At 42.0% G+C, this 26,737-nt stretch overlaps 1 protein-coding gene across 1 annotated transcript in view; it reads left to right on the top strand.

The window, feature by feature from the left end:
- The first annotated feature begins 2,176 nt into the window (after window positions 1-2,176).
- The window catches only part of LOC118944838 (oxygen-regulated protein 1-like), a 36,239-nt gene continuing 11,678 nt past the window's right edge, over window positions 2,177-26,737 (top strand). Inside the window, exons 1-8 of the mRNA XM_036966351.1 lie at window positions 2,177-2,461; window positions 2,659-3,081; window positions 19,910-20,075; window positions 20,541-20,842; window positions 21,210-22,283; window positions 23,166-23,339; window positions 23,427-23,480; window positions 23,568-23,836. Coding sequence (XP_036822246.1) covers window positions 2,216-2,461; window positions 2,659-3,081; window positions 19,910-20,075; window positions 20,541-20,842; window positions 21,210-22,283; window positions 23,166-23,339; window positions 23,427-23,480; window positions 23,568-23,836 — 2,708 coding nt within the window. The 5' untranslated portion in view covers window positions 2,177-2,215. The remainder of the gene's footprint in view (window positions 2,462-2,658; window positions 3,082-19,909; window positions 20,076-20,540; window positions 20,843-21,209; window positions 22,284-23,165; window positions 23,340-23,426; window positions 23,481-23,567; window positions 23,837-26,737) is intronic.

Here is a 26,737-nt window from a genome sequence, read left to right as displayed (position 1 = left end):
ATCTCCCCTCTCTCTCTCATGTCTCTCTCTCCTTATATCTCTCTCCCTGTCACTCGTGCCTTATATATCTCTCCCCGTCCTTCTCTCTCTTTCTTTCTCTCTCTTTCTGTCTCTTACTCGCTATCTCTCTCCTCTCTCTCTCTCCCCCTGTCTCTCTCTCCCTTGTGTCTCTCTCCCTACATCTCTTTCCATCTCTCTCTCCCCTGTCTCTCTCTCCCTTGTGTCTCTCTCCCTGTCTCTCTCCCTATAAATCTCTCCCTGTCTCTCTCTCCCATGTCTCTTTCTCCCCTCTCTCTCCCCTGTCTCTCTCCCTTGTCTCTCTCCCTGTCTCTCTCTCCTTATATCTCTTTCCCCTGTCTCTCTCTCCCCTGTCGATCTCTCCCTATATCTCTCTCCCCTGTCTCTCTCCCCTGTCGATATCTCCCTATATCTCTCCCTATATCTCTTTCCCCTGTCTCTCTCTCCCCTGTCGATATCTCCCTATATCTCTCCCTATATCTCTTTCCCCTGTCTCTCTCTCCTCTATCTATCTCTCCCTATATCTCTCCCCTGTCTCTCTCCCTATGTCTCTCTCCCTATGTCTCTCTCCCTATGTCTCTCTCCCTGTGTCTCTCTCCCTATGTCTCTCTCCCTATGTCTCTCTCCCTGTCTCTCTCCCTATGTCTCTCTCCCTATGTCTCTCCCTGTCTCTCTACCTATGTCTCTCTCCCTGTCTCTCTCTCCCTGTCTCTCTCTCCCTATGTCTCTCTCCCTATGTCTCTCTCCCTGTCTCTCTCTCCCTGTCTCTCTCTCCCTGTGTCTCTCTCCCTGTGTCTCTCTCCCTGTGTCTCTCTCCCCTGTCTCTCTCTCCCTGTCTCTCTCTCCCTGTCTCTCTCTCCCTATGTCTCTCTCCCTATGTCTCTCTCCCTGTCTCTCTCTCCCTATATCTCTCTCCCTATATCTCTCTCCCTATATCTCTCTCCCTATATCTCTCTCTCTCCCTATGTCTCTCTCCCTATGTCTCTCTCCCTATGTCTCTCTCCCTATGTCTCTCTCCCTATGTCTCTCTCTCCCTATATCTCTCCATATGTCTCTCTCCCTATGTCTCTCTCCCTATGTCTCTCTCCCTATGTCTCTCTCCCCTGTCTCTCTCCCTATGTCTCTCTCCCTGTCTCTCTCCCTGTCTCTCTCCCTGTCTCTCTCCCTATGTCTCTCTCCCTGTCTCTCTCTCCCCTATGTCTCTCTCCCCTATGTCTCTCTCCCTATGTCTCTCTCCCTATGTCTCTCTCCCTATGTCTCTCTCCCCTATCTCTCTCCCTGTCCCTCTCTCCCTGTCTCTCTCCCTGTCTCTCCCCCTGTCTCTTTCTCTCCCCTGTCTCTCTCCCCCTGTCTCTCCCCCTGTCTCTCCCCCTGTCTCTCCCCCTGTCTCTTTCTCTCCCCTGTCTCTCTCCCTATGTCTCTCCCCCTGTCTCTCCCCCTGTCTCTGTCTCTCCCCCTGTCTCTTTCTCTCCCCTGTCTCTCTCCCCCTGTCTCTCTCCCCCTGTCTCTCTCCCCCTGTCTCTCTCCCCCTGTCTCTCTCCCTATGTCTCTCTCCCTATGTCTCTCTCCCCTGTCTCTCTCCCTATGTCTCTCTCCCCTGTCTCTCTCCCTATATCTCTCTCCCTATATCTCTCTCCCTATATCTCTCTCTCCCTATGTCTCTCTCCCTATGTCTCTCTCCCTATGTCTCTCTCCCTGTCTCTCTCCCTGTGTCTCTCTCCCTGTCTCTCTCTCCCCTATGTCTCTCTCCCTATGTCTCTCTCCCTATGTCTCTCTCCCTATGTCTCTCTCCCTATGTCTCTCTCCCCTGTCTCTCTCCCTGTCTCTCTCCCCCTGTCTCTCCCCCTGTCTCTCCCCCTGTCTCTTTCTCTCCCCTGTCTCTCTCCCCCTGTCTCTCCCCCTGTCTCTCCCCCTGTCTCTTTCTCTCCCCTGTCTCTTTCTCTCCCCTGTCTCTCTCCCTATGTCTCTCCCCCTGTCTCTCCCCCTGTCTCTTTCTCTCCCCTGTCTCTCCCCCTGTCTCTCTCCCCCTGTCTCTCTCCCCCTGTCTCTCTCTCCCCTGTCTCTCTCCCTTTCTCTCTGCCTGTCTCTCTCTCCCCTGTCTCTCTCTCCCCTGTCTCTCCCCTGTCTCTCTCTCCCTGTCTCTTTCTCTCCCCTGTCTCTCTCCCTGTCTCTCTCTCATCAGCTGCCGTGCTCCATTATGAGTTCCACTCCTCTGCATGAGCAAGAGGCCCAGGTCCTTCAGCAGGGTGGCGGTCAGGGTGGGGAGGTGGTACCCTCAGGCAGTGTAGCCTCCCGCCCCCCTCAGCCCCACTCAGACCCCCAGGCCTCCAGACGTGTCTGCTTCTATAAGAGTGGAGACCCCCAGTTCGGAGGCCACCGGATGGTCATCAATGCCAGGACCTTCAAGACCTTCGATGCCCTCCTGGATGCCCTGTCTAAAAAGGTGATTAGATTATTGATTATAGATTGATTGATTGATTTGATTTATATTAGATATAATGTATCATCTGTTGTTTACAGAAAATGACATTGCATCTGACATGATTTGGAACTCCAACCCCTCCCCTTCCTGTGTCTTGTACATACAGTCCCCCCATGTAGTCAACACATATAACACATTCCCATGTCTCCATGTCCAAGGTCCCCCTGCCGTTCGGGGTCCGCACCATCACCACCCCCCGTGGCTCCCACCCTGTCCGGTGTCTGGAAGAGCTGCAGAATGGGGGCTCCTATGTCTGCTCGGACCAGCGGAAGGTGAAGCCCCTCAACCTGGACATGGCTAACCGCCGCCAGCCACCCTGGAACACCACCACCCGGCCCGTCAGTGGGGGTCGGAGGGCGCAGCGAGGGAGTCGTGGTGTCCCCGGGGACATCAACCGGCCGGCAGACAGCAGGATCAGGACCCCTAAAAGGCTGATAGTATTTAAGAATAGAGACCCCAGTGTGAGGAGGACTGTAGTTCTGCAGAGAAGAACGGCTCCAACCTATGATGCTCTACTGGACTACCTGTCAGTCATCATGCAGTTCCCTGTACTGAAGCTGTACACACCAGACGGCAGCAGGGTAGGTCATCATGCAGTTCCCTGTACTGTACACACCAGATGGCAGCAGGGTAGGTCGTCATGGAAAGGGAGGACCTGATCCTGGATCTGTAATCATATTATGAGACTCTTTGCGAATACGGGTATCTGTTTCAATGTTATTTACTTAGTTACTGACTAAAGATCAACATGTTAGTTACTGACTAAATAACAACATGTTAGTTACTGACTAAAGAACAACATGTTAGTTACCGACTAAAGAACAACATGTTAGTTACCGACTAAAGAACAACATGTTAGTTACTGACTAAAGAACAACATGTTAGTTACTGACTAAAGAACAACATGTTAGTTACTGACTAAAGAATTAAAGAATAACATGTTAGTTACTGACTAAAGAACAACATGTTAGTTTCTGACTAAAGAACAACATGTTAGTTACTGACTAAAGAACAACATGTTAGTTACCGACTAAAGAACAACATGTTAGTTACTGACTAAAGAACAACATGTTAGTTACTGACTAAAGAACAACATGTTAGTTAGTGACTAAAGAACAACATGTTAGTTACTGACTAAAGAACAACATGTTAGTTACTGACTAAAGAACAACATGTTAGTTTCTGACTAAAGAATTAATGAACAACATGTTAGTTACTGACTAAAGAACAACATGTTAGTTACTGACTAAAGAACAACATGTTAGTTACCGACTAAAGAACAACATGTTAGTTACTGACTAAAGAACAACATGTTAGTTACTGACTAAAGAACAACATGTTAGCTACTGACTAAAGAACAACATGTTAGTTACTGACTAAAGAACAACATGTTAGTTACTGACTAAAGAACAACATGTTAGTTACCGACTAAAGAATTAATGAACAACATGTTAGTTACTGACTAAAGAACAACATGTTAGTTACCGACTAAAGAATTAATGAACAACATGTTAGTTACTGACTAAAGAACAACATGTTAGTTACTGACTAAAGAACAACATGTTAGTTACTGACTAAAGAACAACATGTTAGTTACTGACTAAAGAACAACATGTTAGTTACTGACTAAAGAATTAATGAACAACATGTTAGTTACTGACTAAAGAACAACATGTTAGTTACTGACTAAAGAATTAATGAACAACATGTTAGTTACTGACTAAAGAACAACATGTTAGTTACTGACTAAAGAACAACATGTTAGTTACTGACTAAAGAACAACATGTTAGTTACCGACTAAAGAATTAATGAACAACATGTTAGTTACTGACTAAAGAACAACATGTTAGTTACTGACTAAAGAATTAAAGAACAACATGTTAGTTACTGACTAAAGAATTAAAGAACAACATGTTAGTTACTGACTAAAGAACAACATTTTAGTTACCGACTAAAGAACAACATGTTAGTTACCGACTAAAGAACAACATGTTAGTTACTGACTAAAGAACAACATGTTAGTTACTGACTAAAGAACAACATGTTAGTTACTGACTAAAGAACAACATGTTAGTTACTGACTAAAGAACAACATGTTAGTTACTGACTAAAGAACAACATGTTAGTTACTGACTAAAGAACAACATGTTAGTTACTGACTAAAGAACAACATGTTAGTTACCGACTAAAGAACAACATGTTAGTTACTGACTAAAGAACAACATGTTAGTTACTGACTAAAGAACAACATGTTAGTTACTGACTAAAGAACAACATGTTAGTTACCGACTAAAGAACAACATGTTAGTTACTGACTAAAGAACAACATGTTAGTTACTGACTAAAGAACAACATGTTAGTTACTGACTAAAGAACAACATGTTAGTTACTGACTAAAGAATTAATGAACAACATGTTAGTTACTGACTAAAGAACCTGTTAGTTACTGACTAAAGAACAACATGTTAGTTACTGACTAAAGAACAACATGTTAGTTACTGACTAAAGAACAACATGTTAGTTACTGACTAAAGAACAACATGTTAGTTACTGACTAAAGAATTAATGAACAACATGTTAGTTACTGACTAAATAACAACATGTTAGTTACCGACTAAAGAACAACATGTTAGTTACTGACTAAAGAACAACATGTTAGTTACTGACTAAAGAACAACATGTTAGTTACTGACTAAAGAACAACATGTTAGTTACTGACTAAAGAACAACATGTTAGTTTCTGACTAAAGAATTAATGAACAACATGTTAGTTACTGACTAAAGAACAACATGTTAGTTACTGACTAAAGAACAACATGTTAGTTACTGACTAAAGAACAACATGTTAGTTACTGACTAAAGAACAACATGTTAGTTTCTGACTAAAGAACAACATGTTAGTTACTGACTAAAGAACAACATGTTAGTTACTGACTAAAGAACAACATGTTAGTTACTGACTAAAGAACAACATGTTAGTTACTGACTAAAGAACAACATTTTAGTTACTGACTAAAGAACAACATGTTAGTTACTGACTAAAGAACAACATGTTAGTTTCTGACTAAAGAATTAATGAACAACATGTTAGTTACTGACTAAAGAACAACATGTTAGTTACCGACTAAATAACAACATGTTAGTTACTGACTAAAGAATTAATGAACAACATGTTAGTTACTGACTAAAGATTTAATGAACAACATGTTAGTTACTGACTAAAGAACAACATGTTAGTTACTGACTAAAGAATTAAAGAACAACATGTTAGTTACTGACTAAAGAATTAAAGAACAACATGTTAGTTACTGACTAAAGAACAACATGTTAGTTACTGACTAAAGAATTAAAGAACAACATGTTAGTTACTGACTAAAGAATTAATGAACAACATGTTAGTTACTGACTAAAGAATTAATGAACAACATGTTAGTTACTGACTAAAGAACAACATGTTAGTTACTGACTAAAGAACAACATGTTAGTTACTGACTAAAGAATTAATGAACAACATGTTAGTTACTGACTAAAGAATTAATGAACAACATGTTAGTTACTGACTAAAGAACAACATGTTAGTTACTGACTAAAGAATTAAAGAACAACATGTTAGTTACTGACTAAAGAATTAATGAACAACATGTTAGTTACTGACTAAAGAATTAATGAACAACATGTTAGTTACTGACTAAAGAACAACATGTTAGTTACTGACTAAAGAACAACATGTTAGTTACCGACTAAAGAATTAATGAACAACATGTTAGTTACTGACTAAAGAACAACATGTTAGTTACTGACTAAAGAATTAAAGAACAACATGTTAGTTACTGACTAAAGAATTAAAGAACAACATGTTAGTTACTGACTAAAGAACAACATTTTAGTTACCGACTAAAGAACAACATGTTAGTTACCGACTAAAGAACAACATGTTAGTTACTGACTAAAGAACAACATGTTAGTTACTGACTAAAGAACAACATGTTAGTTACTGACTAAAGAACAACATGTTAGTTACTGACTAAAGAACAACATGTTAGTTACTGACTAAAGAACAACATGTTAGTTACTGACTAAAGAACAACATGTTAGTTACTGACTAAAGAACAACATGTTAGTTACCGACTAAAGAACAACATGTTAGTTACTGACTAAAGAACAACATGTTAGTTACTGACTAAAGAACAACATGTTAGTTACTGACTAAAGAACAACATGTTAGTTACCGACTAAAGAACAACATGTTAGTTACTGACTAAAGAACAACATGTTAGTTACTGACTAAAGAACAACATGTTAGTTACTGACTAAAGAACAACATGTTAGTTACTGACTAAAGAATTAATGAACAACATGTTAGTTACTGACTAAAGAACCTGTTAGTTACTGACTAAAGAACAACATGTTAGTTACTGACTAAAGAACAACATGTTAGTTACTGACTAAAGAACAACATGTTAGTTACTGACTAAAGAACAACATGTTAGTTACTGACTAAAGAATTAATGAACAACATGTTAGTTACTGACTAAATAACAACATGTTAGTTACCGACTAAAGAACAACATGTTAGTTACTGACTAAAGAACAACATGTTAGTTACTGACTAAAGAACAACATGTTAGTTACTGACTAAAGAACAACATGTTAGTTACTGACTAAAGAACAACATGTTAGTTTCTGACTAAAGAATTAATGAACAACATGTTAGTTACTGACTAAAGAACAACATGTTAGTTACTGACTAAAGAACAACATGTTAGTTACTGACTAAAGAACAACATGTTAGTTACTGACTAAAGAACAACATGTTAGTTTCTGACTAAAGAACAACATGTTAGTTACTGACTAAAGAACAACATGTTAGTTACTGACTAAAGAACAACATGTTAGTTACTGACTAAAGAACAACATGTTAGTTACTGACTAAAGAACAACATTTTAGTTACTGACTAAAGAACAACATGTTAGTTACTGACTAAAGAACAACATGTTAGTTTCTGACTAAAGAATTAATGAACAACATGTTAGTTACTGACTAAAGAACAACATGTTAGTTACCGACTAAATAACAACATGTTAGTTACTGACTAAAGAATTAATGAACAACATGTTAGTTACTGACTAAAGATTTAATGAACAACATGTTAGTTACTGACTAAAGAACAACATGTTAGTTACTGACTAAAGAATTAAAGAACAACATGTTAGTTACTGACTAAAGAATTAAAGAACAACATGTTAGTTACTGACTAAAGAATTAATGAACAACATGTTAGTTACTGACTAAAGAATTAATGAACAACATGTTAGTTACTGACTAAAGAACAACATGTTAGTTACTGACTAAAGAATTAAAGAACAACATGTTAGTTACTGACTAAAGAATTAATGAACAACATGTTAGTTACTGACTAAAGAATTAATGAACAACATGTTAGTTACTGACTAAAGAACAACATGTTAGTTACTGACTAAAGAATTAAAGAACAACATGTTAGTTACTGACTAAAGAATTAATGAACAACATGTTAGTTACTGACTAAAGAACAACATGTTAGTTACTGACTAACGAATTAAAGAACAACATGTTAGTTACTGACTAAAGAATTAAAGAACAACATGTTAGTTACTGACTAAAGAACAACATGTTAGTTACTGACTAAAGAACAACATGTTAGTTACTGACTAAAGAACAACATGTTAGTTACTGACTAAAGAACAACATGTTAGTTACTGACTAAAGAACAACATGTTAGTTACTGACTAAAGAACAACATGTTAGTTACTGACTAAAGAACAACATGTTAGTTACTGACTAAAGAACAACATGTTAGTTACTGACTAAAGAATTAAAGAACAACATGTTAGTTACTGACTAAAGAACAACATGTTAGTTACTGACTAAAGAACAACATGTTAGTTACTGACTAAAGAACAACATGTTAGTTACTGACTAAAGAACAACATGTTAGTTACTGACTAAAGAACAACATGTTAGTTACTGACTAAAGAACAACATGTTAGTTTCTGACTAAAGAATTAAAGAATAACATGTTAGTTACTGACTAAAGAACAACATGTTAGTTACTGACTAAAGAACAACATGTTAGTTTCTGACTAAAGAATTAAAGAATAACATGTTAGTTACTGACTAAATAACAACATGTTAGTTACTGACTAAAGAACAACATGTTAGTTAACGACTAAAGAACAACATGTTAGTTACTGACTAAAGAACAACATGTTAGTTACTGACTAAAGAACAACATGTTAGTTTCTGACTAAAGAATTAAAGAACAACATGTTAGTTACTGACTAAAGAATTAAAGAACAACATGTTAGTTACTGACTAAAGAACAACATGTTAGTTACTGACTAAAGAACAACATGTTAGTTACTGACTAAAGAACAACATGTTAGTTACTGACTAAAGAATTAAAGAACAACATGTTAGTTACTGACTAAAGAACAACATGTTAGTTACTGACTAAAGAACAACATGTTAGTTACTGACTAAAGAACAACATGTTAGTTTCTGACTAAAGAATTAATGAACAACATGTTAGTTACTGACTAAAGAACAACATGTTAGTTACTGACTAAAGAATTAATGAACAACATGTTAGTTACTGACTAAATAACAACATGTTAGTTACTGACTAAAGAATTAATGAACAACATGTTAGTTACTGACTAAAGAACAACATGTTAGTTAGTGACTAAAGAATTAATGAACAACATGTTAGTTACTGACTAAATAACAACATGTTAGTTACTGACTAAATAACAAAATGTTAGTTACTGACTAAAGAACAACATGTTAGTTACTGACTAAAGAACAACATGTTAGTTACTGACTTAATAACAACATGTTAGTTACTGACTAAAGAACAACATGTTAGTTACTGACTAAAGAATTAATGAACAACATGTTAGTTACTGACTAAAGAACAACATGTTAGTTACTGACTAAAGAATTAATGAACAACATGTTAGTTACTGACTAAAGAACAACATGTTAGTTACTGACTAAAGAATTAAAGAACAACATGTTAGTTACTGACTAAAGAATTAATGAACAACATGTTAGTTACCGACTAAAGAACAACATGTTAGTTACTGACTAAAGAACAACATGTTAGTTACTGACTAAAGAACCACATGTTAGTTACTGACTAAATAACAACATGTTAGTTACTGACTAAAGAACAACATGTTAGTTACTGACTAAAGAACAACATGTTAGTTAGTGACTAAAGAACAACATGTTAGTTACTGACTAAAGAACAACATGTTAGTTTCTGACTGAAGAACAACATGTTAGTTACTGACTAAAGAACAACATGTTAGTTACTGACTAAAGAATTAATGAACAACATGTTAGTTACTGACTAAAGAATTAAAGAACAACATGTTAGTTACTGACTAAAGAACAACATGTTAGTTACTGACTAAAGAACAACATGTTAGTTACTGACTAAAGAACAACATGTTAGTTACTGACTAAAGAATTAATGAACAACATGTTAGTTACTGACTAAAGAACAACATGTTAGTTACTGACTAAAGAATTAATGAACAACATGTTAGTTACTGACTAAAGAATTAATGAACAACATTTTAGTTACTGACTAAAGAACAACATGTTAGTTACTGACTAAAGAATTAAAGAACAACATGTTAGTTACTGACTAAAGAACAACATGTTAGTTAGTGACTAAAGAACAACATGTTAGTTACTGACTAAAGAACAACATGTTAGTTACTGACTAAAGAACAACATGTTAGTTTCTGACTAAAGAATTAAAGAATAACATGTTAGTTACTGACTAAAGAACCACATGTTAGCTACTGACTAAAGAACCTTATGTGGTTCCGGCCAAATGTAGTACACTCCACAGAGAAATGGCTGCAATTTTGGACTCACCCATAGAGATTGATAGAGGCCTCTAGTGGCCAAAAGGCCGTCCAAGCATGGTCAGCGCCATTGGGGGATTCCAATTTCATTGGCTGATCCCTCCTGGTGACCGGGTCATCAGGAGGGATCATCCAATCGTGATTAAGAAAATGTACTACTTTAAAATGGAGATAGCTTGGGCAGAGCCATTTAGGCTATCACAGATGCTATAATGGCATAGATACAAAGATGAGTCCTCTATCTATCTCTATGTATGCACCCTATCTCTAGGACTGATCGGAGTCACCCCAGGGCACCCTGATGACGTACTATCAAGCCTTCTGCCCCCTACTGGGAATTAACAGAATAATCTGTCTGCCGTCCATCTGCTATCAGGATGACGTACCTGTTCTGGCCCAGAGTCAGGGATTAATTCCTCTTAATTATCTTTGATTAACCCAGAGTTGATGGGAGCAGCAGATCAAAGTGGTTAATGGTTTCCTTCTGGATGTTCTTTGAGATGAGAGGGAGATCAGGGGTCATATGTATCAAGTATCTCAGGGTAGGAGTGGGATTTAGGATCAGTTTTGTGTTTTAGATATAATGATATGGACAGGAGAGACCCGATCCTAGATCAACACACCTACTCTGAGACACGTGATACATACGGGCCCTGAAATATATTGATGCCAAGTTGTAATGTCTATCCCCAACAATGCTGTAATCAATATCAATGTAGCCCTCAAAATAACAAGGTAGAACAAAAACACTCCACAAATAAGACAAACATGAGAAAGTAAGAAGTTATGTACAGATATGTATCGGGACTAGTATAGCATACTATATACACAGATATATATAATATATATATATATATATATAGGGACTAGTATAACATACTATATACACATATATATATATATATATATATAGGGACTAGTATAACATACTATTTACAGATATATATATATATATATATATATCTGTAAATAGTATGTTATACTATATATATATATATAGGCACTAGTATAACATACCATATACAGACATATATATTTATCGGCACTAGTATAACATACTATATACAGAGATATGTATAGGGACTAGTTTGACATACTATATACATACTGTATAGGGACTAGTATAGCATAATATATATATATATATATATATATATATATATATATATATATATATAGGGACTAGTATAACATACTATATACAGAGATATTCTGCCCCTGAACAGGCAGGGAACCCACTGTTCCTAGGCCGTCATTGAAAATAAGAATTTGTTCTCAACTGACTTGCCTAGTTAAATAAAGGTAAAATAAATAAAATATAAAAAAAAAATATATATGTATAGGGACAAGTATAACATACCATATACAGATATATAGGGACTAGTATAACATACCATATATATTGATATATATAGTCACTAGTATAGCATACTATATACAGATCTATGTATATATATATATATTTTTTTTTTAAACATTTTATTTCACCTTTATTTAACCAGGTAGGCAAGTTGAGAACACCTTTATTTAACCAGGTAGGCAAGTTGAGAACACCTTTATTTAACCAGGTAGGCAAGTTGAGAACAAGTTCTCATTTACAATTGCGACCTCGCCAAGATAAAGCAAAGCAGTTCGACACATACAACGACACAGAGTTACACATGGAGTAAAACAAACATACAGTCAATAATACAGTATAAACAAGTCTGTATACGATGTGAGCAAATGAGGTGAGATAAGGGAGGTAAAGGCAAAAAAAGGCCATGGTGGCAAAGTAAATACAATATAGCAAGTAAAACACTGGAATGGTAGATTTGCAGTGGAAGAATGTGCAAAGTAGAAATAAAAATATTGGGGTGCAAAGGAGCAAAATAAATACAGTAGGGAAAGAGGTAGTTGTTTGGGCTAAATTATAGGTGGGCTATGTACAGGTGTAGTAATATGTGAGCTGCTCTGACAGTTGGTGCTTAAAGCTACTGAGGGAGATAAGTGTTTCCAGTTTCAGAGATTTTTGTAGTTCGTTCCAGTCATTGGCAACAGAGAACTGGAAGGAGAGGCGACAAAATAAATAATTGGTTTTGGGGGTGACCAGAGAGATATACCTGCTGGAGTGCATGCTACAGGTGGGTGATGCTATGGTGACCAGCGAGCTGAGATAAGGGGGGACTTTACCTAGCAGGGTCTTGTAGATGACATGGAGCCAGTGGGTTTGGCGACGAGTATGAAGCGAGGGCCAGCCAACGAGAGCGTACAGGTCGCAATGGTGGGTAGTATATGGGGCTTTGGTGACAAAACGGATTGCACTGTGATAGACTGCATCCAATTTGTTGAGTAGGGTATTGGAGGCTATTTTGTAAATTACATCGCCGAAGTCGAGGATTGGTAGGATGGTCAGTTTTACAAGGGTATGTTTGGCAGCATGAGTGAAGGATGCTTTGTTGCGAAATAGGAAGCCAATTCTAGATTTAACTTTGGATTGGAGATGTTTGATATGGGTCTGGAAGGAGAGTTTACAGTCTAACCAGACACCTAGGTATTTGTAGTTGTCCACGTATTCTAAGTCAGAGCCGTCCAGAGTAGTGATGTTGGACAGGCGGGCAGGTGCAGGCAGCGATCGGTTGAAGAGCATGCATTTAGTTTTACTTGTATTTAAGAGCAATAGGAGGCCACGGAAGGAGAGTTGTATGACATTGAAGCTTGCCTGGAAGGTTGTTAACACAGTGTCCAAAGAAGGGCCAGAAGTATACAGAATGGTGTCGTCTGCGTAGAGGTGGATCAGAGACTCACCAGCAGCAAGAGCGACATCATTGATGTATACAGAGAAGAGAGTTGGTCCAAGAATTGAACCCTGTGGCACCCCCATAGAGACTGCCAGATGTCCGGACAGCATACCCTCCGATTTGACACACTGAACTCTATCAGAGAAATAGTTGGTGAACCAGGCGAGGCAATCATTTGAGAAACCAAGGCTGTCGAGTCTGCCGATGAGGTGAATGACAGAGTCGAAAATATATATATATATATATATATATATATATATATATATATATAGGCACTAGTATAGCATACCATATACATAGATATATACATATATATAGGGACTAGTATAACATACCATATACAGACATATATATATATGTGTATATATATATATATATATATATGTGTATATCTATATATATATGTGTATATATATATATATATGTGTATATATACACACATATACATACATACATACATACATACATACATACATACATACATACATACATACATACATACATACATAGGCACTAGTGTAACGGTTTTCTTGATGAGAAGGAGAGTCGGACCAAAATGCGGCGTGTCTATTGCAATCCATGTTTAATGAAGTAACACACTAAACACAAACACTACCAAAACAATAAACTTAACAAAAACCGAAACAGCCTATACTTGGGTAACCTAACACAGAACAATGACATCAGGACAATAAGGACAATCACCCACGACAAACTCAAAGAATATGGCTGCCTAAATATGGTTCCCAATCAGAGACAACGATAAACACCTGCCTCTGATTGAGAACCACTTCAGACAGCCATAGACTTAGCTAGAACACCCCACTAGCTACAATCCCCATACATACACACCACATACAAAAACCCATGCCACACCCTGGCCTGACCAAATAAATAAAGATAAACACAAAATACTTTGACCAGGGTGTGACAGAACCCCCCCCCTAAGGTGCGGACTCCCGAACGCACCTCAAAACAATAGGGAGGGTCCGGGTGGGCGTCTGTCCATGGTGGCGGCTCCGGCGTGGGACGTGGACCCCACTCAATCAATGTCTTAGTCCCTTCTCCTCGCGTCCCTGGATAGTCCACCCTCGCCGCCGACCATGGCCTAGTAGTCCTCACCCAGAACCCCACTGGACTGAGGAGCAGATCGGGACTGAGGGGCAGCTCGGGACTGAGGCAGCTCGGAACTGAGGGGAAGCTCAGGAGTGAGAGGAAGCTCAGGAGTGAGAGGAAGCTCAGGAGTGAGAGGAAGCTCAGGAGTGAGAGGAAGCTCAGGCAGGTTGATGAATCTACCAGATCCTGGCTGGCTGGTGGTTTCGGCAGATCCTGGCTGACTGGCAGATCCTGGCCGACTGGCAGATCTGGCAGATCCTGGCCGACTGGCAGATCTGGAAGAGTCTGGCCGACTGGCAGATCTGGAAGAGTCTGGCCGACTGGCAGATCTGGAAGAGTCTGGCCGACTGGCAGATCTGGAAGAGTCTGGCCGACTGGCAGATCTGGAAGAGTCTGGCCGACTGGCAGATCTGGAAGAGTCTGGCCGACTGGCAGATCTGGAAGAGTCTGGCCGACTGGCAGATCTGGAAGAGTCTGGCCGACTGGCAGATCTGGAAGAGTCTGGCCGACTGGCAGATCTGGAAGAGTCTGGCCGACTGGCAGATCTGGAAGAGTCTGGCCGACTGGCAGATCTGGAAGAGTCTGGCCGACTGGCAGATCTGGAAGAGTCTGGCCGACTGGCAGATCTGGAAGAGTCTGGTCGACTGGCAGATCTGGAAGAGTCTGGTCGACTGGCAGATCTGGAAGAGTCTGGTCGACTGGCAGATCTGGAAGAGTCTGGTCGACTGGCAGATCTGGAAGAGTCTGGTCGACTGGCAGATCTGGAAGAGTCTGGTCGACTGGCAGCTCTGGCTGCTCCATGCTGACTGGCTGCTCCATACTGACTGACAGCTCTGGCTGCTCCTTGCTGACTGGCAGCTCTGGCTGCTCCATGCTGACTGGCTGCTCCATGCTGACTGGCAGCTCTGGCTGCTCCATGCTGACTGGCTGCTCCATGCTGACTGGCAGCTCTGGCTGCTCCATGCTGACTGGCTGCTCTGGCTGCTCCATGCTGACTGGCTGCTCCATGCTGACTGGCTGCTCCATGCTGACTGGCGGCCCTGGCTGCCCCATGCTGACTGGCGGCCCTGGCTGCTCCATGCTGACTGGCGGCCCTGGCTGCTCCATGCTGACTGGCGGCCCTGGCTGCTCCTTGCTGACTGGCAGCTCTGGCGGCTCCTTGCAGACTGGCAGCTCTGGCGGCTCCTTGCAGACTGGCAGCTTTGGCGGCATCCTGCAGACAGGCAGCTCTGGCGGCTCCTTGCAGACTGGCAGCTCCTTGCAGACTGGCAGCTCCTTGCAGACTGGCAGCTCTATGCAGACTGGCAGCTCCTTGCAGACTGGCAGCTCCTTGCAGACTGGCAGCTCCTTGCAGACTGGCAGCTCCTTGCAGACTGGCAGCTCCTTGCAGACTGGCAGCTCTGGCTGCTCCTTGCAAACTGACAGCTCGGGCTGCTTCATGCAGACTGACAGCTCAGACTGCTCCATGCAGACTGACAGCTCCTTGCAGGCTGGCAGCTCCTTGCAGACTGGCAGCTCCTTGCAGACTGGCAGCTCCTTGCAGACTGGCAGCTCCTTGCAGACTGGCAGCTCTGGCTGCTTCATGTAGACTGACAGCTCAGGCTGCTCCATGCAGACTGACAGCTCAGGCTGCTCCATGCAGACTGACAGCTCCTTGCAGGCTGGCAGCTCCTTGCAGACTGGCAGCTCATTGCAGACTGGCAGCTCGGGCTGCTTCATGCAGACTGGCAGTTCTGGCTGCGCTGAACAGGCGGGAGACTCCGGCAGCGCAGGAGAGGAGAGAGGCTCCGGCTGCGCTGAACAGGCGGGAGATTCCGGCAGCGCAGGAGAGCAGAAAGGCTCTGGCTGCGCTGAACAGGCGGGAGACTCCGGCAGCGTAGGAGAGGAGAAAGACTCTGGCTGCGCTGAACAGGCAGGAGACTCCGATAGCGCAGGAGAGAAGAGAGGCTCTGGCTGCGCTGAACAGGCGGGAGACTCCGGCAGCGCAGGAGAGGAGAGAGGCTCTGGCTGCGCTGAACAGGCGAGGCGCACTGTAGGCCTGATGCGTAGTGCTGGCACAGGACGTGCAAGGCTAGGGATGGGCACAGGAGGCCTGATGCGTGAGACTGGAACCAACTTCACCAGCCGACTAAAACGGACCTCAGGACGAGTATGGAGCGCTAACCCAGGTGCCATCAAATCCCTGACACGTTCCGTCAGGCGAATTCTATGCAAAATGCACCAACACAGCAACTCCCTCATTTCTCTCTCCTCCAATTTCCCCATTAACTCCTTCACAGTCTCTGTTTCGCTCACCTCCAACACCGGCTCTGGTTCTGGTCTCCTCCTTGGCTCCTCACGATAAACAGGGAGAGTTGGCTCAGGTCTGGCTCCTGACTCTGCCACACTCTCCCTGAGCCCCCCCCCAAGAAATTTTTGGGGCTGACTATGGGGCCTCCGTCCGCGCCGCCTTGCTTGCTTCGCAAACTCCATTCTCCTATATCCTTCCGCGCACTGCTCCATCGAATCCCAGGCGGGCTCCGGCACTCTCCCTGGGTCGGCCGCCCACCTGTCGATCTCTTCCCAAGTCGTATACTCCATACTGTACTCCTCTTTGGGCTGCTCCTGTTGTTTCTTCTCCCGCTGCACCTTTGGGCGGCTACACTCCCCTGGTTTAGCCCAGGGTCCTCTCCCGTCGAGGATTTCCTCCCATGTCCAGAAATCCTTATTGCGCATCTCCTCGCGCTGCTCCTGCCTGTTGACACGCTGCTTGGTCCATTGGTGGTGGGTGATTCTGTAACGGTTTTCTTGATGAGAAGGAGAGTCGGACCAAAATGCGGCGTGTCTATTGCAATCCATGTTTAATGAAGTAACACACTAAACACAAACACTACCAAAACAATAAACTTAACAAAAACCGAAACAGCCTATACTTGGGTAACCTAACACAGAACAATGACAATAAGGACAATCACCCACGACAAACTCAAAGAATATGGCTGCCTAAATATGGTTCCCAATCAGAGACAACGATAAACACCTGCCTCTGATTGAGAACCACTTCAGACAGCCATAGACTTAGCTAGAACACCCCACTAGCTACAATCCCCATACATACACACCACATACAAAAACCCATGCCACACCCTGGCCTGACCAAATAAATAAAGATAAACACAAAATACTTTGACCAGGGTGTGACAACTAGTATAACATACTAGGGACTAGCTTAACATACTATATACAGAGATACATTACTGTTCAAAAGTTTGGGGTCACTTGGAAATGTCCATGTTTTTGAAAGAAAAGCACATTTTTGGTCCATTAAAATAACATCAAATTGATCAGAAATACAGTGTAGACATTGTTAATGTTATAATTGACTATTGTAGCTGGTAACAGCTGATTTTTTTATGGAATATCTACATAGGCGTACAGAGGCCCATTATCAGCAACCATCACTCCTGTGTTCCAATGGCACATTGTGTTAGCTAATCCGAGTTTATCATTTTAAAAGGCTAATTGATCATTAGAAAAGCCTTTTGCAATTATGGTAGCACAGCTGAAAACTGTTGTGCTAATTAAAGAAGCAATAAAACTGTCCTTCTTTAGACTAGTTGAGTATCTGGAGCATCAGCATTTGTGGGATCAATTACAGGCTCAAAATGGCCAGAAACAAAGCACTTTCTTCTGAAACACGTCAGTATATTGTTGTTCTGAGAAATTAAGGCTATTCCATGCGAGAAATTGCCAAGAAACTGAAGATCTTGTACAACGCTGTGTACAACTCCCTTCACAGAACAGCGCAAATTGGCTCTAACCAGAATAGAAAGAGGAATGGGAGACACCGGTGCACAACTGAGCAAGAGGACAAGTACATTAGTGTCTAGTTTGAGAAACAGACGCCTCACAAGTCCTCAACTGGCAGCTTCATTAAATAGTACCCGCAAAACACCAGTCTCAACGTCAACAGTGAAGAGGCAACCCCCGGGATGCTGGCCTTCTTGGCAGAGTTGCAAAGAAAAAGTAATATCTCAGACTGTCCAATAAAAAAAAAATTATATGATGGGCAAAAGAACACAGACACTGGACAGAGGAACTCTGCCTAGAAGGCCAGCATCCAGGAGTCGCCTCTTCACTTTACCCGATCAATGGGAGAACCATCCAATGAATACATATGTAGTCCATCTGAAACATTCTGGAGAGAACTAGAGAAAAACATATATTTAGTCTTGCCCACATTAAATACAAGTTTTAAGCCAACCAGGGCATTCTGTATGGTAACAAGGTCAGATTGCAGCTCTAATATAGAATGGTAAACAGTTGTGACAATGGCATACATAACAGTGTTGTCTGCATACAGATGAATATGATGAGTTTTAACAGATAGACCAATATAATTGATTTAAATAGTAAAGAGGACAGGTCCCAGCACCGACCCCTGTGGTACACCTTTTATAATATCCAGAAAACTAGACTTAACACCATCAGAAATCACACATTGAGTTCTGTCTGTAAGATCATTTTCAAACCACTTGCAAGAAGCCTGATCCCTGCCTATATCAGTCAACCTTTGAACCTTTGACTAAGAATGTGATCGTCAATGGTATCGAAGGCCTTGAAGAGGTCTATAAACAATGATTTTTATGATCCAAGCAATTTAACCATCTATAACGAGGGTAGCAGCTGAAACTGCTATGTCCAGATCTAAAACTGGATTGGTGCACATTAAAAAGTACGAAGTTAAAAATGTTATTAGGTGAAAGTTAGTCAGCGATTCTTAAACTTTGGCAAGATAACTTGGAAATTGGACAGTAGTTATCTAAGTCAGAAGGATCTCCTCCTTTATGTCTCTTTTCCAGATCTAATGGAATACACCACACCAGAAACAACTGTCAAGAAAAAAATATATGTCAGGGAGTTCGGGCCCATTGATGACCTGGACTTCCACTGTGCTCGAGTCAGAAACCATTTTTTTCTGATGAAGAGGCGAATCCCTCCCCCTCTTGATTTCCATGACTCCACTGTCCTGTCCTCTCTGTGAATGGAGAATTCATTGAGTTGGATAGCCATGGGTTCTTTCTTGTCCAAAAGAAATGTTTCAGAAAAGCAGAGAATATTGCAGTTACATTGGTAGCAAGTCTCATTGGTAGCAAATCCGCAATCGGATGTTATCCATCTTATTATCAAGAGCAATAAGATTGGCCAGTAGAATGGAGGGAAGAGGTGGCTTGCTTTCCCTTCAGCTTGATCTCGCCTGGACTCCCCTTCGGTTGTCTCTGTAACGCTGGTGTTTCCTCTTGTAAACCCCCAAAATAACAGAAAGAGCCCAGGGCAGATGAGTTGAGGTCAAAGTTGAAGCTGGAATTGAGGTAAGTGACTGCTGATCTGATGTTTAACGTCTTGTCGGTTTTAAGAAATGATAGTGGATACATTTCATTCAAATAAAGGACAAATAATCGCTAAAAGAATCCCAAAATAGCAAAGTTGGGTCGGAGCAAAACGGCAGCCAACTTTATTGAATTATTATGAAACCTAACAACTGTTCATTCTGATAGATATTGTAATTCCATTGACTTGAGATTGTATGTCTCCTCCTTTGTCTTTCAGGTTGAAGGTCTGCCAGCCTTGATCCTGTGTTCTGGGGTGGTGGTAGCTTCGGGGAACGAACCTTTTAGACCAGGGAACTATGACTTCCTGAGACCGACCCAGCCTGCTGCTGCTCTGTCCTTTAACTCAGACTCTATAGAACCAACCAGGCTAAAGCCTCTAACAGGTGAGTGTTCAGCTTGGTAGTGCTTTGTGTTGACTAGTGACTGATTGATTGAAGAAAAATGTAGCAGGATTGCTTCAGGTATTCCAGAACAACCACAGGTGCCCTTGGGGGGATAGTATATCAAAAAGCAAAAGGAAGAATTATAACAAATGGGTGTTGAGTGGCATACAACAATCCAGGTCCAGGCAATCATGTGGATTTGCAAGTTAAAAAGCTTTTATTTTGTGGGCTAAGTCATTATTTAAATAAACACCGATGTGTGAAGGATAAGACCTTAATCAGCGTGATTGAGTGTGTCATAGATCAAATTGTTTGATTGTATTGTGACTAAACATATTATTTTTCTTCTGATAGTCCTACTTTTTCAACAACAACAAAAAAATATATATTTATTTTTTCTCTCTTCCTTCCTCTCCTCCTCTCCCATCAACACTCTTATCTCTTATCAACACTCTTATCTCTTAGAAAATAAAACATCGTTATCCAGCGGACGGCGGTCCAGGAACTTCAGCCTGTCATCAGAAAGATACTTTGTGAACCAGATCAACAAGTCTGTGAACGATAGCTCCTATGGCCAGCCGGTCCGCCTCCCAGAGAACATGGAGACAGAGCTAAACCAGAGAAAGACCCGGGGCTCTATAGATATGGAGACAGAAACGTGTCAGCTTGTAGAGGACAACGGGAAGACCTCCATCGTACCGCAGGATGATGACATTGAGAAGTCCTTCAGGGTCAACCAGGATGGCAGCATGACCGTCGAGATGAAGGTTAGTACTGTTGTTGTTGTTGCTGCTGCTGTTGCTGAGTATGTTGTTGTTGTTATTGTTATTGTTGTTGAGTATGGTGTTGTTGTTGTCATTGCTGTTGTTTTTGAGTATGGTGGTGTTGTTGTTGAGTATGGTGGTGTTGTTGTTAATGTTGTTGACTATGGTGGTGTTGTTGTTATTTTTGTTGAGTATGTTGATGTTGTTGAGTATGTTGTTGTTGAGAATATTGTTGTTTGAGAATGGTGTTGTTGTTGTTGTTGAGTATGGTGTTGTTGTTACTAATATTATTAATATCATTACTTCCATTATTTATATATTTATGGAATGTCATGGTTTAAAGCACCTCTGATTTGATTCTGATTGGCAGGTCCGTCTGACCATTAAGGAGGAGGAGATGATCCATTGGACGACCACGTTGAGCCGCTCCAGCGTGGTGACCAATCATAAACTAGGAGCCAAGTCGGTATCCACCCCACAGTCCCCCGACAACAACGTGGAGGCGAAAGACCCTAACATTGGTCTCAGTGAGGATGAGACCAAGGAGAGTAACCACCCCAGCCGCAATGCAGAGAGGGACGTGGCCTTCAGCGGGACAGACGGAGGAGGGACAGACAGTGGCGGTGGAGGCAGGGCTGGTTCTCTGAAGGCCCACCCCCGTCAGAAGCGGATGCCAACCCCTGGGCTGAGACAGGTGAAAAAGAAACAGGCGTCCGTGGAGAGCGTAACCACGGTGACGGAGACAGGTGTCCAGGAGACCAGCCTGGGGACTTTTTCGTACACAGAGTGCATGGCAGACGGGGAAACCACAGAGGGGTACTGTGTGGTCCGGCAGAGCAGCAGCAGCTCCAGGTTACCCGCCATACCACCTGTCCCCAAGCCCAGGAAGAGTGGCTCGGCTGGGGCCAGCAGGGCCATCAGGACCAGCTCCCACTCCTCACTCCGGTCCTCTGGAGTAGCAGAGGTGATGCAGATTCAGAACAATGGTAATGGCAGGGAGATCACTGAGACCGTCATGCACATCTACGAGAGGAGACAGAGCAGCTACGATAACTACTATGCCAACGCCCTGGGGGCCGGGTATGGGACATGTGGGGAGGGAGGTGGGGGTTATGCAGGCGAGGCAGGGTATGGTGGAGGTTGTGGTGGTGGCTCCAACCCCATTCCGCGGAGTAAACCGGCCTCTTCAGATTCGGGGCCGCGCTCCTCCGTGGACTTAAGCCGACCATCCAGTACCAGCAACTCACTGAACCAACAGAGGGATGAGATACTCTCTCTGTCTTCTGAACCCACCTCACCTTCTCAGAATGTCACCGTTCCATTTAAAAAACAACCAGAGATCATTAGCAACAAACTGGCGTCTTTCCCAGACAACGAAGCTTACGCCGCGTCAGAGTCTTACACAGGGTCATCTCCTAAAGAGACAGAATGGCCAGAACCAAAGGTATTGGAATGTTCTGATACAAATGAATTTGAATGTTCAGAGACAAAGGAATTTGGATGTTCAGAGAGAAAGGAATTAGGATGTTCAGAGACAAAGGAATTAGGATGTTCAGAGACAAAGGAATTTGGATGTTCAGAGACAAAGGAATTTGGATGTTCAGAGAGAAAGGAATTAGGATGTTCAGGGAGAAAGGAACTGGAATGTTCCAAGACAGTAGCGAAAGAAGAGAAGGGGGTTGAGGCGGATGCTCTTGAAGAGAACAACAAGAAGAGGACAGTGAAGCGGAACGGGATTCAAATAAGCCCAACGTCCACTACGAGCTCAAAGAGCAGACAGAAGGACAGCGTTGCAGGGTCTGTTCGGAGCACCAAAAATACCTTTTCTCCTGCCAGCACAGAGAAGAAGAGCGGCAGTGCAACAGGAAGTGAACAAATTCTAAGCGCAACAGAGAGTGACAGCCAAGTCAGCCAGAGGAGTAGAGAGAAGGTAGAGAAGAATATCAATTATATTCCTGTGAAGAATGGGCCCTTGGTGTTAAACATAAACTTGAAAGATTCTGAAAAACGAGGTTTAGCTTCTGAAAAACAGCTGAATATAGGTGAGAAGTTTGGAAGAGGGCAAAGATCCCAGAAGGTCAACACCGCTAAGTATTCCAGGCAGAAGACACAGCCGAGGAAGAATGTGTTTTATGTTTCCCCAGCCAGACAGACTGACATCGGAGAGACAGACATACATACAGATACCGGACAGACAGACAGACAAACAGACAGTAGACAGATAGTCAGACAGACGGGTCGAAAGATGGCCAGCCAGCCAACCAGAAAGACCTTGGCTAAGCAGAGGTCCATGTCTAACGAGGACAGAACCAAATCCCCTAAACAGACTCTACTGAGTGAGAGCTTCTCCATGCCTGTCTTGCACCCCCCTCTAGCCCCCTCTGGGGTACACCAGTACGTAGAGAACTGGCTGCAGAACATCGCCCCGGAGTCCATCCCCTATGTCCCCTACATGGAGGAGGGAGGCCAGGACACAGAAGAGACTGAACCCAGGACCAAGGTGTGTTTGTGTATTGGAGGGGTTGGGTACAGCAGAAGATACATTTATGTCTCGTATGGATGAATAAAATCTTCTTCTTCTTCTAAGGTAAACATGGAGGACGAAGGCCAGGACACTGGGGAGGCTGAACCCAGGACCAAGGTGTGTTTGTGTATTGGAGGGGTTTTGTACAGCAGAAGATACATTTATGTCTCGTATGGATGAATTAAATCTTCTTCTTCTTTTAAGGTAAACATGGAGGACGAAGGCCAGGACACTGGGGAGGCTGAGCCCAGGACCAAGGTGATCTTCCAGATAGGAGCCGACTCAGAGGTTGAGTCAGAAGTGAAGAGTGATTACCCAGAGGATCAACATCTGCCCCAGGGGGGAGACCACCTCTCAGTGGGAGGCATGTCCATGTCCTGCCTGTCTGTCCCTGTCAGCTACGCCGAAGCTCAGGTCGACCTCTCTAACCCCCAGAGGACCAGGAAACTGTGCTCCTCTATGCCCAGTGTCAGGTCGGTCGACCTTTATTTATTTTCATGTTATTTAACCTTTCATTTAAGGAATGTCCCAATGAGATATAGAATATTTTTTACAAGGGACACCTGGCTAAGAAAGCAGCAGCAAGTAGCTAAGAAGTCAAAATCAGAACAAATGTTTGTTAATCTTAATTTTCTACACCAAATACTACACCAAATACAGTTTTCTTATTGTATTTTTCGTACAATATGTATTTTTCATTGATCAGTTTTCAGGTTTTACTATTTGATGACAATCTATGATGCTTGCCACCTGGCTACTCCTACCCCGGTCAACAGCACTGCACCCCCAACAGCAACTCGCCCAAGCCTTCCCCATTTCTCCTTCTCCCAAATCCGTTCAGCTGATGTTCTGAAAGAGCTGCAAAATCTGGACACCTACAAATCAGCCGGGCTAGACAATCTGGACCCTTTCTTTCTAAAATTATCTGCCGAAATTGTTGCCACCCCTATTACTAGCCTGTTCAACCTCTCTTTCGTGTCGTCTGAGATTCCCAAAGATTGGAAAGCAGCTGCGGTCATCCCCCTCTTCAAAGAGGGGGACACTCTTGACCCAAACTTCTACAGACCTATATCTATCCTACCATGCCTTTCTAAGGTCTTCGAAAGCCAAGTCAACAAACAGATTACCGACCATTTCGAATCTCACCATACCTTCTCTGCTATGCAATCTGGTTTCAGAGCTGGTCGTGGGTGCACCTCAGCCACGCTCAAGGTCCTAAACGATATCTTAACTGCCATCGATAAGAAACATTACTGTGCAACCGTATTCATTGATCTGGCCAAGGCTTTCGACTCTGTCAATCACCACATCCTCATCGGCAGACTCGACAGCCTTGGTTTCTCAAATGATTGCCTCGCCTGGTTCACCAACTATTTCTCTGATAGAGTTCAGTGTGTCAAATCGGATGGTCTGCTGTCCGAACCTCTGGCAGTCTCTATGGGGGTGCCACAGGGTTCAATTCTTGGACCGACTCTCTTCTCTGTATACATCAATGAGGTCACTCTTGCTGCTGGTGAGTCTCTGATCCACCTCTACGCAGACGACACCATTCTGTATACTTCTGGCCCTTCTTTGGACACTGTGTTAACAACCCTCCAGGCAAACTTCAATGCCATACAACTCTCCTTCCGTGGCCTCCAATTGCTCTTAAATACAAGTAAAACTAAATGCATGCTCTTCAACCGATCGCTACCTGCACCTACCCGCCTGTCCAACATCACTACTCTGGACGGCTCTGACTTAGAATACGTGGATAACTACAAATACTTAGGTGTCTGGTTAGACTGTAAACTCTCCTTCCAGACCCATATCAAACATCTCCAATCCAAAGTTAAATCTAGAATTGGCTTCCTATTTCGCAACAAAGCATCCTTCACTCATGCTGCCAAACATACCCTTGTAAAACTGACCATCCTACCAATCCTCGACTTTGGCGATGTCATTTACAAAATAGCCTCCAATACCCTACTCAACAAATTGGATGCAGTCTATCACAGTGCAATCCGTTTTGTCACCAAAGCCCCATATACTACCCACCATTGCGACCTGTACGCTCTCGTTGGCTGGCCCTCGCTTCATACTCGTCGCCAAACCCACTGGCTCCATGTCATCTACAAGATCCTGCTAGGTAAAGTCCCCCCTTATCTCAGCTCGCTGGTCACCATAGCATCTCCCACCTGTAGCACACGCTCCAGCAGGTATATCTCTCTAGTCACCCCCAAAACCAATTATTTCTTTGGCCGCCTCTCCTTCCAGTTCTCTGTTGCCAATGACTGGAACGAACTACAAAAATCTCTGAAACTGGAAACACTTATCTCCCTCACTAGCTTTAAGCACCAACTGTCAGAGCAGCTCACAGATTACTGCACCTGTACATAGCCCACCTATAATTTAGCCCAAACAACTACCTCTTTCCCTACTGTATTTAATTTATTTATTTTGCTCCTTTGCACCCCATTATTTGTATTTCTACTTTGCACAATCTTCCATTGCAAATCTACCATTCCAGTGTTTTACTTGCTATATTGTATTTACTTTTCCACCATGGCCTTTTTTTGCCTTTACCTCCCTTCTCACCTCATTTGCTCACATCGTATATAGACTTGTTTATACTGTATTATTGACTATATGTTTGTTTTACTCCATGTGTAACTCTGTGTCGTTGTATCTGTCGAACTGCTTTGCTTTATCTTGGCCAGGCCAAGTGAAATAAAAAAATAAAAAAATGATTGTAAATTGGTTTACAATTCAGTGTATGATTTCGAGCTTCTACAAATACTACTACTACTACTAATAATAATATTATTACTACTTCTACTACTACTAATAATAATAATATTACTACTACTACTACTACTACTACTAATAATAATAATAATAATAATACCACTACTCCTATTAATAATATTATTACTACCACTACTACTAATAATACTAATAATATTACCAATTCTACTGCTACCACTACTACTACTACTACTAATAATAATAATACCACTGCTACTACTGCTACTACTAATAATAATAATATTACCTCTACTAATGCTACCACTAATAATAATACCACAACAACTAATAATAATAATATTACTACTGCTACTACTACTACTACTCATAATAATACCACTACAACTAATGATAATAATATTACTACCACAACTACCACTAATAATAATAACATTACTACTACTACTACAACTGATATTACTACTACCAATAATAGTATTATTACTACTGCTACTACTACCAATAATAACTATATTAACACTACTCCTGCTACTACTAATAATAATAATAATAACACTACTACTGCAACTACTACTTCTGCTACTACTTATAATAACTATATTACAACTACCACTGCTACTACTGAT

The sequence above is a fragment of the Oncorhynchus mykiss genome, chromosome 28 (assembly GCF_013265735.2).
Source record: "Oncorhynchus mykiss isolate Arlee chromosome 28, USDA_OmykA_1.1, whole genome shotgun sequence".
Taxonomy (NCBI): Eukaryota; Metazoa; Chordata; class Actinopteri; order Salmoniformes; family Salmonidae; genus Oncorhynchus; species Oncorhynchus mykiss.
Note: the sequence above shows the minus strand (reverse complement) of the source record. Positions and strands in the feature narration are given on the sequence as shown.